This window comes from Ambystoma mexicanum, chromosome 11 (genome assembly GCF_040938575.1).
Source record: "Ambystoma mexicanum isolate Mex_15411 chromosome 11, UKY_AmexF1_1, whole genome shotgun sequence".
Lineage (NCBI taxonomy): Eukaryota > Metazoa > Chordata > Amphibia > Caudata > Ambystomatidae > Ambystoma > Ambystoma mexicanum.
In genome coordinates this window covers 775,591,472-775,607,117 of record NC_090934.1, presented here as the reverse complement: position 1 = coordinate 775,607,117, position 15,646 = coordinate 775,591,472, and the positions used below count along the sequence as shown (strand labels likewise).

Here is a 15,646-nt window from a genome sequence, read left to right as displayed (position 1 = left end):
CCGAAAAACTCAAACGCTGATTTATTCTGTAGTATTTAAATAACAAGGTTGTCTTCATAAATTAAGCATTGCAGTTGCAAACCAGGTTAAACTGTAGAGGTATTAACATCAACATGCGTTAGGGGTTGTGTAAAACCAAACGGTTTCCCTATAAGAAAGTGAAAGCATTTTACCATATTTTAGATTTCTTTCTGGTGTGTTATATAGGATGTTGCAGTGAAAAAAAAATAGGTCTTCCTAGAAGGGAAGAACCTTGTTGATAGAACGCTTTCCTGGAAATTGCATTATTGCTCCCTGTCTGAAGTCAGAATGTTCAGAATGCAGTCAATACCAGTAGTTATTGACTGCACTCTGAAGATTCTGGTTGGCTGAGATGAGGTCAATACCGATCCCAGTGTGCTAATATCAATTATTAGCAGGTATATGTACTGTATAAAAAAACAAACACGAATTGTGCGATCCAATACTTTTATTTACCCAAAAGGTCAACATTATGTGGTCTAAATTTACAGCATCTGCTGGCTGCAAAAACACGAGACACATTCCAAATAAATCAATTAAGACAACTTGAAGGCGAAATAACACATTCTAGATCAGGCAGTTCCAGGTACTCAGCAGCATGCGTTTTACAAAACATGAGAAGGCGGGGAGTCTTATCCTTCATTTAAAACCTATCACCAAAGAACAAAAACAGATCTTGAGTCGGCTAGGTGAAAGTAATATTAAAGTATTTGATGTATTGACAACATGACACTCTTTCCTATGAAAAGTTATGCGCTTTGACCAAAGGTGCCAATAGCAATTTAACTTGGTCCCAAAAAAGGTTTAATTGCATATGAAATTGTACTCCATATTTTGATAGTTAAGCTTGTGTGGTTTCTGCCTGAAACCCCAACCACCAGAAGGAAATAATAGAATTCGGACATGGGCCAATGTTTTGAATTTGGACATTTAATTATTTTTTAGGTTGTGGAAAAACATGCAAAAACAGAAGGCAAACGGGAGCAAAACAGAGGTGTGTGGTCCCGCCAAAAGACAAACATGTCTAAACTTATTCGGTTGTGGTATGTTCTGGACATAGGAGAATCTCGTCAAAAACAAATTCAATGTTGCAGGATCATAAACAAATCACGGGCTTAGTTGTTGGAGTGATCATCCCAGATCTATAGTTCTGTTGAGTTCTTCAAAAAGACCACCAGAGCCCCAGAGGGGAGCATAGTTGCATGCATACATTAGTACAGAGACACAATCTGATCATGCAGACCGGGTGCATGAGCACGTATCTGGAGGACTTGGGTAAGGTACTCATGCTCCAGACAAGGTCCTAATGAAAGAGCCAGCCTTGCTCATCAAGCAGCGTGAATGGGAGGTAGTTCTATTAAAGCAAGCATCGTAGCATTGAACTGAAAAGGAAATGTACTCACATTTTCTAAGTGGTGGTCTGAATGGGAATGGGGTTTCACTTTCCAAAAGGAAATCTTTTCATTCACTCCAGCTTCGCGCACAAAGGCATCGCGCACAGACAGCGTGTGTCGAATAGAGTTCTACACAGTATCAAAACACACAAAAAAAACAAATGACAATCGCATACCGGAATACAAATTGAATGGTAAAATCTGTGCCGTACCTAGCAAAACAAAACTTTGCATTTGGGATAGCGAGGTTTTTATCATCACTTACTCTAAAGTTTATCAATGCTTAAAATAAAAAACTAGCACAAGAAACTCAATACTTTATTAGAAAAAGGCATGTCATTTACATCCAATAGAGATGGCAAACGAAAGGACCTACATTTTAAAAGCACACAAAGAAAAGGACATTTGGATTTTTTCCCCACAATACATAGGGTAAAGAGACAGAAAGTGGGGCTCATTACGAGTTTAGCAGTGCAGGGGGGAAAAAAGTGGAGGTAATACTGTTTACCACCATTTTCCCCACCCCGCCAAAATACAAGTTTGCCGGTATTAGCTCTGCCGGTAATACCAGATATTTTTCGAGCTGAAGGTAACTCCTCCACTTTGCCTCCATAAACCTGCCGTTCTTAGCATCTGGTAATGGGATTAACACCAGCAAACCACCACTTGTGATCAGGTGTTATTACCGTCAGAGGTAATAAATCCAGTGGTAATACCGCATGACCAAGTGGCGGAATCTGTAATTCCGTTTGCCGGTATTATCACCATAATACTGGCAAACTCGTAATGAGCCTCTTTAAAGAGTGAAAGATGCATGCAAACATCAAACAAGCAAAACAGTACATTTAGCAGGAAACTATATGTATAATTCATTAAGAGGTTTCCCTAGTAGTTCATCAGAAGTAGGAGAAAAATTCGGTCATTTCGCCAAAGAGCTTTTCAATTTTATTGAAAGCCCATACATTGCATGGATGAATTAGTTACACCTTGTTGTTAATGTAGCTTGTATCAGGCGACAGGGTCAGTAACATTACCTTCACAAGAGTGGATGGGGACCACACTCAGCCTGGGGTGGAAGGCCTACCAAGGGTGGAAGCCAGAACTATTCCTCCTACCCAGAGGGGGCAGTGGCAGTTAGGAGAGTCCCAGGTCCTGTCACCCCCATATGTGCTTGGGCAGTACCACTGTTAATTACCTCTACTTCTGTATGAAGATCCTGGGCAGTTTTCCTCTTTTCATTTTAGGCCATTCAATGCATCAACATGTCCGGCAGATTGCCCCCAACATGGTAACCCACCAAAGACTCCAGACAGACGGCTCCAGTTATAAAACATCCACCAGAGAGAAAGAGCCACGGGGCGGAACAGCTGTCCCCTATGGTGCAGCAGGGAACTAACCAGTACTGACTAATGCTGAGAGAGAGCTGCTGCGGTGCAACTCCCAGATAGGGACTTGTACAAACCAGCCACAGAGCTCCGCGTCCTCAACTTAAGGGACATTCGCATGCTTACTACTGATTCAGCCACGGAATGGACACAAAAGGCATCAATGCCCTTACCTGTGATTCAGCCGCAAAGGGGCCACTGTTGGAATTGGAAGTGGAAAACATGTCAATCAATGGGGATCTCACAAGGGCTGGAGTGGGAGCGAAGTTTGGAAGAGGGGACGGAGTTCCAAGGAGGCAGAACTAGCAGTTGAACTTAGCTCAAAAGAAATGATCAAAATAATAGTTTTAAAACGGTGCCATTTATTTCATGCTGCTTCTTTCCAAACGCCGCAGGGTCCATCAATTGCACTTTAAATCACGTCCATGGCAGTGGTGCACCCAAAAGACTGTTGGTAATGCAGCGATTTTTAGTACATTGAGGGATCCATAGACACGCAGTACAGCAGAACCCTAGCAGGGTAGCTCAGTAGGTCGATTGACCATTGCTGAGATGTAATATATTAAAAACTGGTTGTTAATCGAATGACTTTTTGCAATTCCTTATATATAAAAAAAACAGTGCTATAAAATGTATTTAGCTACACAATCTTTATAAATATAACCTGTGATAATACACAAAGGAAGGGGCAAACAAATTACAGGGTATTTGTGTGGCAGGGCAACAAAAAAAGAAACCCATTTCAAAGAAAACTAGTGAATGCAAGTTTAAGACGCATTTTTGTTTGGACATGTCTGTTTTTTCTTCCCATTAAAGTGTAAGATGCACATTTAAAAAACAATGGTGTGCCCAGCATGTAGAAAGCCTGTTTTTAACAGTGATGACCCCAACCCCAGTGATAGTCATGGCCCATTGATTCCCGTAGTGTCCCTTGTAGGCTAGAAGAAAGAACACAGGCTGAGCAACGTGCGCATGACGCCTGGGCAACGGAGCAGAGAGTAGATTAGATCACAGAGCTCCAGTTTCCCTTGGCGAGGCTGGGGAGACATGTAATGCCAGATCTCAGACCAGGCAAGAGTGGGCCATTGACCAGCGCTGAATGCGGCTCCATAATACAAACTGGGATGCTATCCAATGCAGGCCACCATTGTCCCAGCGGACCCGTGAGGGGGGAAAAGGGACAGGGTTCAAATGTTTTAAAAAATATTTATTTTGAAGTCCGTCATACCTACTGTGTGGGAAAAACAAGACGAGATTGGCCTGGGGAAGAGAGCCAATAAAAGAAGGGGCAGAAGGATAACGCTGGGCACAGGGACTTGCGGGTTGCTCGGATGAAGTCAGACGATGAGGGGTGGCAGACAAAGAGACCGAAGGAGGAAGAACAGTGGACAGGAGTGTGGAGATGATTTTCAGAGAATGCGAGCTTTTGCTGAGAGAAAGGGGTCTGTGTTAAGAGTGTGCATTTAAGGTGTGTGAGTGAGTAACCATGAGAGTAGGCTGTGAGTGGAAGGTGACTGAGGGAGGAAAAAGGGGGGTGAATGAGTATAAAGAGGTGTGGAGTAGTAGTGCAGATGGGGTAGTAGCAGTGGAGAGGGGTGAGTAGCAGGGCAGAGGAGTTGGGAGAGAGTAGGAAGGAGTAGCGTTAAACGGTAGTGGCAGGTTGTAGAGAGGGGACATCAAAGGGACACAGAAGGTAGAAGCAGGAAAGGAGAGGGAAGAAAGTGGGTTAAGTTGAGGAGAGGAGAGTAGTGAAAACAATAGAGAGACATAGGGAGAGGAACATCAAACCATGAAAGGAACAAGATCGAGTGTGGCTTGAGTGTCTGCAAGGCACAACCACCACAACCCCTTACAACTAATTCAGACTAGAGTAGGTCACACCTAGGAAGTCTCAAAGGGAGGTTAGATAGATAAGGCGTTTTGCTTTGGGCCCTTACCATCCGACAGGTAGAAACTAGACACTAAGGGTGAACAATCAGTAGTTACTAACCTGGGACAGTAGGGACCCCTAAATTAGGGTGGGTCTTGGTTGCTGTAGATGAGAGAGAGAGAGAGAGAGAGAGAGAAAAGGAAAAAGAAAGCGAGAGAAAATAAAGAGGGAGAAAAGAGTGAGAGGGGAGTTGGAGGGGAGAGAGAGCGAGCAAGTGAGAGAGGGAGAGAGTTAGGGAGGGAGAGACAGAGAGGGAGGTGGAGAGAGAGAGTCTAACCCCTTTCAAGAAAACGTATAAAACCCCTTGAACTATCCACAGGAGTTGGTGTGTTAGTAAAGCCATATCTGACAAATACCACAATCTTTGTCACTATTATCAAAGCAACTAACAGATTTGACTATTACTCCAATTGAAAGGTTTCGAAATGTATCGACCTATCAAGTATTCAAGGATGAGATGCATCTACCCGATTAAAAGCTGTAGTCTGTTGTCATGGTACCAGCCGAACGCTGGTCCCTCTGGCAATATTGCTGTCGGTACGGTCCCATCCCAAGATGGTGACCGCACGTCGAACGCGTCATGACGCCACATTCCAAAATGCCACTATCACAGGCTACAGTACCTGAGACTCCCTGCATCGCATACTCTCTGGTAAGCCTACCCGTTTGCTTGGCGAGCCTGTGTTCTTGTTTCGCTCTCCTTGTTCCTGCTGTTAGCCTTTTGGTGATCCTTCTTCTGGCTCCTGCTCCGTTATGTCCCATCTATTGTTGGTTGCCTTCTACTTCTCAGCCTCCACTTACCTGCTTGCTACAATCATCAATCTTCTTCAGTCTTCTTCCTGCCAATTGCTTCAGTCTTCTAGTTGCAGTGCTCCCCTGGTTCTGCAGCCCATCCTCGTCTTGCTAGCTCAACCAGTTACTTCTACTACAGTCTACCTGCAACATCAGGACTAGAGGGGTGTTTTACCCATTGGTTTTTCTCCCTTAGGGTTCGCCCCCTCTGGCATTCCCCCTCCTGCCTGTACCATCCAGGCAGTAGCTGTGGCTGCTAGGGAGGACTGGCCTTATCTCTTCTCCTCCCAATCCCGCTCAGAGACTCAGGTAAGACCGATTGCTGACATCTGCTGGAGCAGAACATGTCCAAGTACTGTGGGCTTGAATCACAGAGATAAGGGACTGGATAGAAAGCGCTTGCCCACGTTTCTAAAAATAAGTCACTTAAGCAGAAGGACATGAACGCCAAAGATTTTTTTAGATATTATTACATAAATCAATGTGAACCTTTACGATCTATTGATTTCTGATAGACCTTTATTCAATGTCAAATCATTAGGCATACTGTCATAAAAACACATCATTTGCATAGTGATTCAGAGTAACAAGCAAGATCGTTCAAAATTATAAAAAAAATAATAAAATAATGAACAAGGATAAAATAGCAAAATCATGGGCAGATATTTGAAAAGTTCCTTCTTGCTAACCAGGCTCTATGTACATATTTGGCTATGGCAGTGACCAGAGTTGGATCATGGGTCTTTTTACACAATCTGAGCACATCTAAGATTCCATGGATGTTGTGTGTGACATAAATTGGGTTTAAATATAGTGTCCTGAGATTTTCATACCAGCCACATTAGCATGAAGTGACAATGATTCTTTAGCAGTGTTGCAGAAAGAGCAACTATCAGTTTTGCACATGTCCCAAGAAGATTCGCCATAGGGAGTATGTTGAATCCAATTTGTGCGTAAAGTGATGGTGTGCATGCTGGTGCCAGGTAATCCAGGTACATTTCATGGACCCAGCTGGATTTTGCCTCCCGGTATGCAGTAAGGAGTGCCGATTTGCATTGCCTTTGAGAATGCGCTCCTCCTTCTTCAATTGGAAATTCTGCTTCACGACTCACTTTGTGGTTCCATCTAATAAATTCAGGTATAACCAAATGTCTGCATGATCAATATAAAAGCCAGATTCTGTATGCATTTGTGCCATGGAATCGAATGACCACCATCCTGTTTCATTATATCTTACAATGATGCTCTATATTTTGCAAGAACAGGGTATTCTAGATGGGTACCCATTAAAGTAACAGCTTTAAAAAAATAAGTCGATCAATTCCCTACAGGTTTAGTTTCATCTATAACATCAGGTTTGGTGTACTTTTTGGCAATCGTAATGCCATTTTCAGAAACTTGCTTTCTTTTATGGAGAAGGAAGCACACTGTCAATGGCCCCAAAGCTTGGCTTCATAGATTGCAGCTGGCCTAGCCTGTAGATCATATAACTGTAACAGAACTTTTATCATGGTCTCTGGCAAAGGTATTACGGGACGCAGCATACTTGGATAGTACAAGATTACCATTTGCCAACTGGGCAATCCAACTGCTATTAGAGAGGATCCTAATCCCCAAGTAATCATACGTGTGTGCTGGTTGTATGTGTGTAGCTTCGATTGCTATAGACAATTTTGGAGATGCCCCCACCCCCCGAGGAGAGAGGACCATTGCTTTTGTTTTCTCCTTATTTATTGTAAACGCCCTATCTGTCGAAAAATCACAGAATGCACTTTGTATTTCTAATCCTAAAGGGGTGAGCGATAACAAACTTACATCATCTGCAAACAGAAGGGGCTGTGACGAATGAGAGAAATTCGACCCTTCTCACCTAGGAGACCTTTTGGCTGCAGACCTGCAGCACAGCTTTGCAGTTCAAAACAGAAGTTCCAAAAAGGTGTAGAAAAGCAAATAAATGTTCCACAGGACTTAAGGGGCTGCTTCCCTTTGCGCAGAGTCTTTCCACCTTTATCCAAAGTGATTTCTGTCTCTTCAATGCCCAATATATGTCCTTATCCATGTTTGGCAGACCTTCCTCCCAGGCCCTGCGACAAAGACGAATGGCCTGGACAGCTTTTCCAAGTCGTCCTGAGGATTCCAGCCCCTTTGTGAGTAGATACAACTTCCAGGGTACTGTGATGAGGAAGAATAGCCTGGCTCTCTTTCCCAGACTGTGTTGAGGGGTCCCTGACCCTGTTTTCCCAATACCCCCTTGTTGGCCACTCTCCTGCCAAGTGGGGTATTCAACAATCTTGTTCTCACTGTAACTCTCTCTGGTTTCACTTCCACCCACAACCTTGGTTTACTCTCCTGCCAAGTGTCACTTGTGCAAGCAAGGTTGGTATTTCTCTTGGTTACTGGTCAGGGTCCCAGTCCCCCGGTGCTTGGTCAAACTCACTGTTCTCTTTATCTGATGTTTCTTGATGCCACAGCTTTAGATCTCTCCCTTGACAAGGTCTGTGAATGCCAACTGTAAATGAAAAGTTTATATTTCCTCTTAATTCTCTTTGGGATATGTTTTCCCAATGAGGTCCCAGACCGCCTTTAATATGGTGCTGTGCTTCGGCAAATGTTTACATATGTTAGTCCTTATTTCATTTAGCGTTTCTCACATTCTCTGGGTCTCCCAAACCCCGGCCTTAGCGACCCTAGTACTTGAAGGGTGCTGGCGGCCTCTCTATGGTTGTGTTCGGGTCTTCTGTGGCTTCTCTAGCTACCCAGAGCCTCTCCAGCAGCCTTACAGTGAGTTTTCTGCGCTCTGTCAATCCCTGTTCCTGGCGAGCGTACTTCCCTCTCTGCAGGCAGCTTGGTGCTTTGTGGGATCCTTGCAGATGTGCCACTTTCCCTAACTGCTTCTCTGGTCTGATCTCCTTCGCATAGCCTGCCAAGCTCCCCCAGGCCGTGCCAAGGCGAAGAAGACGCCATTGTTCCGTTCCCTCTCCTGTTTTGAATGATAACGGGCCAACCGGTAGATTCAACCTAGTAGACCACGTGTCTTGGTTCTCCACATTGATCTTCATCGAGGAAGCAGACGTGCAGCGTCCTAAGTATTAGAGCGAGAGATCGAAGAGTAAGTGGTGGCATGGCCACATCGAGCCAAGGATGGATTGGAGGTCTTGTCAAGCATACCACTACTGCTACACGGATGAACCCACTGTCATGCGATGAAGTAGTAGTTGCTTGATAAATACCCTCCTTGGTTCCCTCCTCCTTCTCCTCACCTGTACTCAGTTCTTCTGAGGAACTGTCTGTGTCTATGGCTCTCCTTTCTCTCCAAAGGTCCAGTCCTTTCCTGTTGAGTTTGGGACGAGCTCCACTGGAAGCCACCCTGCCCGCTGTCAAACAGCAAGGCAGAAGGGACCCTCAGGGAGTCCGCCCCCAATTCCAGGGAAAAGCGTGGCTGAAAAACCCTGGTGTGCTTGGATGTAGTAGCACTACGAATATCAAGGCTGAAGGCTTTCCGTTGATGTAGATGAGGACTTCAATTCCCAGAAGACACTGCTGAAGTCGAGCTAGCGTACGTAGCTCTGTTTGGATGTAGACCGTAGCCGAGGAACGAGGAAGATGTCTGCAGAAGGCTGCAGTGGGAAGGAGCATACAATCGTAGATGTATGTACAACAAGTTAGGAAAGAGCACTAGAGTGGAAGAAGGATCAAGGACTACAAAGCGGGAGGAACAGAGGAGTGGAGGAATCACCATGAGAGATCAAAGGCACAAGTGGGAAAAAACAAGGGGAGTCAGAGAGGAGCACTAGCGTACAAAACCTGGCGAGGAAAGCAAGGTTGCAACGCATCGATTACCGCGTGTGACGCCTATATATATGCGTCATGACGGTAACGTGCAGAACGTGGGAGACTAGACCGCTGGTGGAGGAACGGAATCAGCCCTTCCACCGGCTCCATAGCTTCCATGGAGCGCGCGTCATGACACCCACAAAGCACACTAGGCACAGAGATACAGAGCACCTGTCAGAAAGGACGAGACCGAGAAGGAGAGGGCGCAAGCGAAAAAGGTTGCAGATGGGTGAAGGAGAAACCCAAACGTACGTAAACCTGGTGACATTCTCCCCGACACAAGCAGGTAAGGGGGAAAACGGTAGACCCAGGGAGGAGACAGTAAACAATGATATGGACATTTGCACTCGTCCCTGTCAATATAATGAAAATATACCATTGAGAAGAAGAGAAGTGAATGAAAATCATATGAGCATTTATACTCGTCCCAGTCAATACAAGGAGAATATTCCAGTAAGAACGAACTCGACCTAGTCAATAGAAAGGGAATCCATAAGTAAGCAAAATTAATGAGAATCATGATAAAGTTATTCGGATTTTAAAAAGTCAAGACAACCAGAAAATAGCCTGGAGAATGAGATTAGGAAAAGAAGATAGTTATCAGAAGACTAATATATGTTACAGCCAAGATAACAAAGATAAAGTAGTTAGAAGAAGAGAAGAAAATCAGAAGTCTTATGAAACCATCCCTTCTCGTCCAAGTAAAGGTATTGAGAGCAGATTCAAGAGAAAGAGTTGGTGGCAACGCCCTCTGAGACTAGTCAGACTCCAAATATGGGAAATGGCAAGGTTACAGTTTACTTAAGTTCATTCACAAGAAGAAAGCACAATCAATCTTTCTTGGACATTTTCTCAAATGTGCTATAGCCATTGAGTGACAAACATGCCGCACAAAAAACGAACATCACTTGGAAAAGCTCCATCTGATGCAAACCGAAAATCAATATCAAGAGCTTCTGAAACACAACAAACAGCAGCATGACTTGCCGGCCAGAGCAAATTGAAGCAAGACTTGCTGACATGAGGACAAGAGCAACATCCTCCAGGGCACATGAGACACCACTCAATCAGGACATGGGCAATGCAGGGTACCACAGCTAGTGTATATAGAAGGGCTCTACTTCCCTAGCCCCTCATGGCCATGTGCTCCAGGACACAATCATTGGCCCTTTCCCGCAGTTGCATTCCTAGAGGAAATTGACCCATAACGATTAACAGCACCTCCCCCACAGGATAAGTTACCCGATGCCATTCTTTTGGCATCTGAAAACATGCCATTCGCTTGGTTGACATCTCTGACCATGTTCCTTAAAAGGCATTGAGACTTACTCAAAGCCCGTTTACCCGGTACATTCGCTTTTTAGTCAGATAGGTGTTGTCTCTGGGAGATTTCCTCTTGGTAGTCTTATAGTGTGTGCTGGATTGTTTATTTTAACAACCACGTCCTCAGTATGTGCGCCATTAGGTCTCTTTTTCAATCAGTGATGCTCAATTCTGATTAATTCCAGCTCCTTGTGCAGACAATCCAGTCTAGTGCTCAAAGCCAGGACTCTCTCAGAGTTTGGAACAATTGATGCAATCCATATGAAGGACTTCCTACGACTGGGTAGAATTATATGTGACATAAGTAGATTCTGGGCACTTCTTGATTTCCGTTGGGAGAGATTTGTCATTGTTGTAAATGGGTTAAATCCTATCTAGCTTACCTTGGATAAGGAGTGCTGTGTGCTTGCCACATTCCCCCCTTCTGTATTCAGGACATGGTTATGCATGTTTTCAACCACTGATAGTTCAGTATTTTTTGATAAATCCTCAAATCTGTTTGACTCTGGAATGCTTGCTACATAAATTACAGCGTTGGTCCAGCTCTCAGGAATTTCCTCGAGCCAGCCCTTAAAAACTGGGTTTTGCTTTTCTGTGCTTTTCCTGGCCTGGATGTAGAACAACTGGTATTTGGAAGGCTTTTCCCCCTACTTGATCTGAAGCCTTTGGGACTTTGAATTCCACAATCATCTTCTGATAGATTAAGTGCACTTGACAAATTGTGGTGGAGAATTCTCCTGTAGGACAGCTGAGTGGCATGCGGGTACGCTACTATCGCATCTTTCTTTACGATACTAATTGGTTCATACTCCACTACACAATTAGAAAATGCAGGGCCATCAGTGTTTGGTGGACCATCAATAGAGTGCAAAAGCGACTATTTAATTGATCAGGAGATTAGCTTCATCAATAGGCTTGGCAATTAAGCTCAATCTTTCAGAACATTTGTTTGATGTTAGTTACGGTGCTAACAGCTTTGCTTTTAGCCAATTTTATGAATTGGCTCTGTTGAGCTTGCACGTATTCTGCGAGGTCCTATAGCACCTTAGCGTTCACCCACCATCCCGAAAACGGAGCGCTGGTCCCAGGAACGCCCTTTAACTTCAACCCGGGCTGCTTGATAGCGCCTCTTCCTTACACAAGTAATGGTGATTTCAGCTGCACAACGCTGCTGTAGGTGCTCAGAATACATTATGCCATCAGTAATGGAATATGTGGTGACTCTCGGCTCCCTGCTTATGCCACTTATGCCTCTATCACTGTCATAGCAAAGCTTACTTGCAACTGCCTTGAAGCCGATTCCAGATTCCCCCTCCCTCCCAAGAGACAGATCCGAGCCAGGTCCACCACCAGCTCGGCTCAGCGCAGTTGTCTCAGTCACTGTGCAGAATTTTCCATGATTCCACTGATCCGGCGTACCCCTGCAGTGCGTGGCGTCCCTCACAGCATGGACACACTAGAGGAAAGGATCCTCTGCCATCAGGTGTCAAGCTGCACTGACTCAAAAATCCCAGTCAGTCCGGCGATTAATTACACTAAACACTAGTATAGTTGTAATCAATCATATGGTTGTGTGGTAGAAAAATCAACCAGACACTTCAGGTGTATTGGTGAATGTCTTCATTATTTGTATTTATTGATTTTATAGAGCACTTTATTCCAAAGAGCTTTACAAATTAACAACAAGAATACATAGATCATGGAACAGTGAAAGCAATAACAATATATATGAATCAAACCAGTAAAACAGCATGTAGAACGATTTGCCTATGAGGATGAAGAAGGGAAGAGGACGTAGGGAAGGAGGGAAGAGGGAGAAGGGAGTAGTATACGTTTGTAGGAAGAAGGGAGGAGTTAGGAGAGAAAAGGGTAAGTTAAAGGGAAATAAGACAGGGGTACAAGAGGGGAGAGAGAAAGGTGAAAGGGGGAGGGGAAAGGTATCAGGGAGGGAATGAAGAAGTAGTGATTTCAAAGAGGGGCGGAAAGTGGAATAGGTGGGGATAGAGCAAATAGAAAGAGGTAGGGAGTTCCAGTGTAGGGGAACACAGGACAAACAACAACGCAAAGCCAGAATGAGGCTTTGCGCAGCAATCCCCCATCCCTCAGTACACAGCCCTTTTATAGAGAAGAGCAGACATTTATTTCAATAGAAGGGGTGGCATGATATTGACAAGCAACAGTGTTTCTGCATGATGTTCACGGGTTCTCTGTATAAGAGTCTTAGGCATACACAAAGTTCTCACGCCTGGGAAAGTACAATCTTGATACTAGCAAAAGACATTCTGCGATATATATATGCAGTTTTCTTCTATGTATTCTACTTCCAGAGGGAGATGGTCCACCTAATGTTGCAACTTCTACCTGCTGAAGCTACTTTGCCTGATAAGGGAGTTCTCAAAAAGATGCTTCGATATGCAAACAGGGAAAATGTCAGAGGCAAGTACTATGGGAACAGGCAACTTAATGCAGTAAAAGGCGAAGTGTATCTGCGGTTAAGACATGTACACTACAACATAAAAGTAGTTATAGCAATAAGGCACTGTTAAACATGGCAGTCTGTGAGTGACTAAACCTAGTTAATAGAGCAAATGTGGGTGGTGAGAGGGTGGTACCCAAAGAGTTGACAAATATACAATCTCTTGTTTTTCCCCCACAATTCCCTCCTATAAGACCTTCACTCCAGTCTCATCAATCACATATTTAGGGGAGCAAACATTAAAGTTTGGCTAATCATAAGAGCATACTTCTTTGGTGGTATTCAAATACAGGATTCGAGTCGTTTGAGAAGCTTTCCGATACTGGCTATATACACAGTAATAAAACTATCTACAGATCAATACAAGACATTAGAGCCCAGGAATAGGATTAGTACAATGAATGCACCCTGAACAATGGAAGCAAGATCTCAAGATGTTCGTGACCCGAAACCGGATGGTACATGCAGACTATGAACTGTCACGAAGGGCACTTACTGTGTAGCACATTTGGGCAGCGATATCAGTACTATTACTGGCATAGCTTGGTATGAATGTGCAGCATTCACTCTTCCATACAGTTCTGGAGGACCAAAGTCATGGCCCTTGTTCACCGGATAGTAATTGCAGTGATACAGCAGTAACATTTGCAATACCTTGAATCAATCTAGACTACTGGGTCAATCGGTCTCTGTTTAGTTTAATCCTAACCGCTTGTATGAGGTAACTCATCCCTGTATCAAACACTTTCCCACTAAAAACTTCTCTTTGGTTGTGCCTGCATCAGCAAGGTGCGGTATGCCGAATGACAGGTAGGACATGGCTCAGGTAGCAACTTCCTTCCCAGTTAATGGGCAGCCAAGGGTATGCCTTGTGCTCAGAAACGAAAGATGCTCTGTGATATGCAACGACCTGGACTGGGCAAATGAGACATCAGGGTCAAATGTAAATGTGACATTGTTAATGACTACACTTGAATTGGTTGTGTAAGGAAGGCATGGTATCAAACAGTAAGATAGGCACAAGTGATCACATTTCAAGGGTGTTTATTGAACTTCAAATTGGGTTTGAAAAAAGCCTATCTAATCCTAAATCTAAAGATGGGAGCAAGCTACGACCATCAAATCATAATAACGCAGTCCTAGTCGAGTCTGTCAAAATAAAAGGGCCTATACTAATAAACCTATTGCCAATCCTTACCTCTAAATACAAATAGTGTGGGGAAACAATGTTATGCAAAAGAAAAGTGTTCAAGAAATGATATGTCAGCATATTGAAGCCGTTGGCCTCTCTTCGCCACGTTTTCAGCACGGGACAAGACAGCACACTCAAGCTTAGCACAGTCTCTGGCTTCTGGAGCACAAGGAAGCTGTTCAAAACTTCAACATCAGGGACTTCTGTGCCAAAGTTTCATTGCCATTCAAATTCTCTTATTTCAGAGGGCCTGATGCAACACGACAATCATTAAAGTCCCTCTCTTCTTAGTATTTCACATGTACAAATTCTCAGGTGATTTTCGGTTGACCCTCGGTCCCCCTCTGCCAAGCTCAGACCCACTTTAACACAAAGCTTTCAATTAATCTCCCTCTGCTGGGCCCGTACCAACTTTATCTACTTTTCCAAGCTTTCTTTACCTCAAAAATCAAAGACTTTCGACTGTCTGCTGTATTTTGCTCAACCTGTCGCAGGACCACTTCGATTTACAATTACTTGCTCTCTTGTTGATATAACCTCTTTCTCACTTTCCCTTTTGCCACCTCTCAGCTGGATACCTTACAGAGACCTTCGATTGAGCACCCACATGGTGCCAGACCACTCTGTCAAAGGTATTATATCTTGCTTTGAAAGTTCAATCGCTCATCAGCAGTTCAACTTTACTTGCGTCTTTTATCACACGCATTTTAACAATGTTCGTTTCAGCACTCATCACACAATGTTGCTGCTTGCAGCCTTGGCTTCAACACAGACAGGTTTTGTATCAGTATCCCACAACTCACCGGCTGTGTTGATTTCACTGACGCTGCTTTGTTCTTGGTGCCAAGGTCAGTACCACAGCAGCTCGTGCTTCTCCTGCCTTGACTGACGTGGGAGGCCCCGGATATCTCCAACACATAATTCAGGCCTCTTCAGCCTGGTTTCCTGGTCTTACACATTCTATTTGAGGTTTTGGAAAGTACTGGTTCCTTGTCGAAAAGGTCAAGAGAACTTCCCTCCTTGCAATTCACTTCTGTTTTGCCGTCTTTCCTCTCTCGTTCAGCTGCCGTCTCGAAACTGGGGTTTCCTCATGTACTTTGTCTCACTCAGAGTGTGCTCTCGTGCTCTGCCTTTTATCCGTGTGGGGTAGCTTAATGGAAGTCAGGTGTGTGTGTGATGGCCAGTAATTGCCTGACCTCCCCTGACCATTGTATTGGGACATGCCAGGTATACTGCTCGGATGTTGGTCTGTTTTCTCTCATAGCGGGCTGTCCGTGAGAAAGTGTTTGTGTTGTAAAA

At 44.2% G+C, this 15,646-nt stretch overlaps 1 protein-coding gene across 1 annotated transcript in view; it reads right to left on the bottom strand.

The window, feature by feature from the left end:
• The window catches only part of LOC138503732 (forkhead box protein M1-like), a 512,443-nt gene that overhangs the window by 159,954 nt on the left and 336,843 nt on the right, over positions 1 to 15,646 (bottom strand). Inside the window, exon 5 of the mRNA XM_069623691.1 lies at positions 1,425 to 1,544. Coding sequence (XP_069479792.1) covers positions 1,425 to 1,544 — 120 coding nt within the window. The remainder of the gene's footprint in view (positions 1 to 1,424; positions 1,545 to 15,646) is intronic.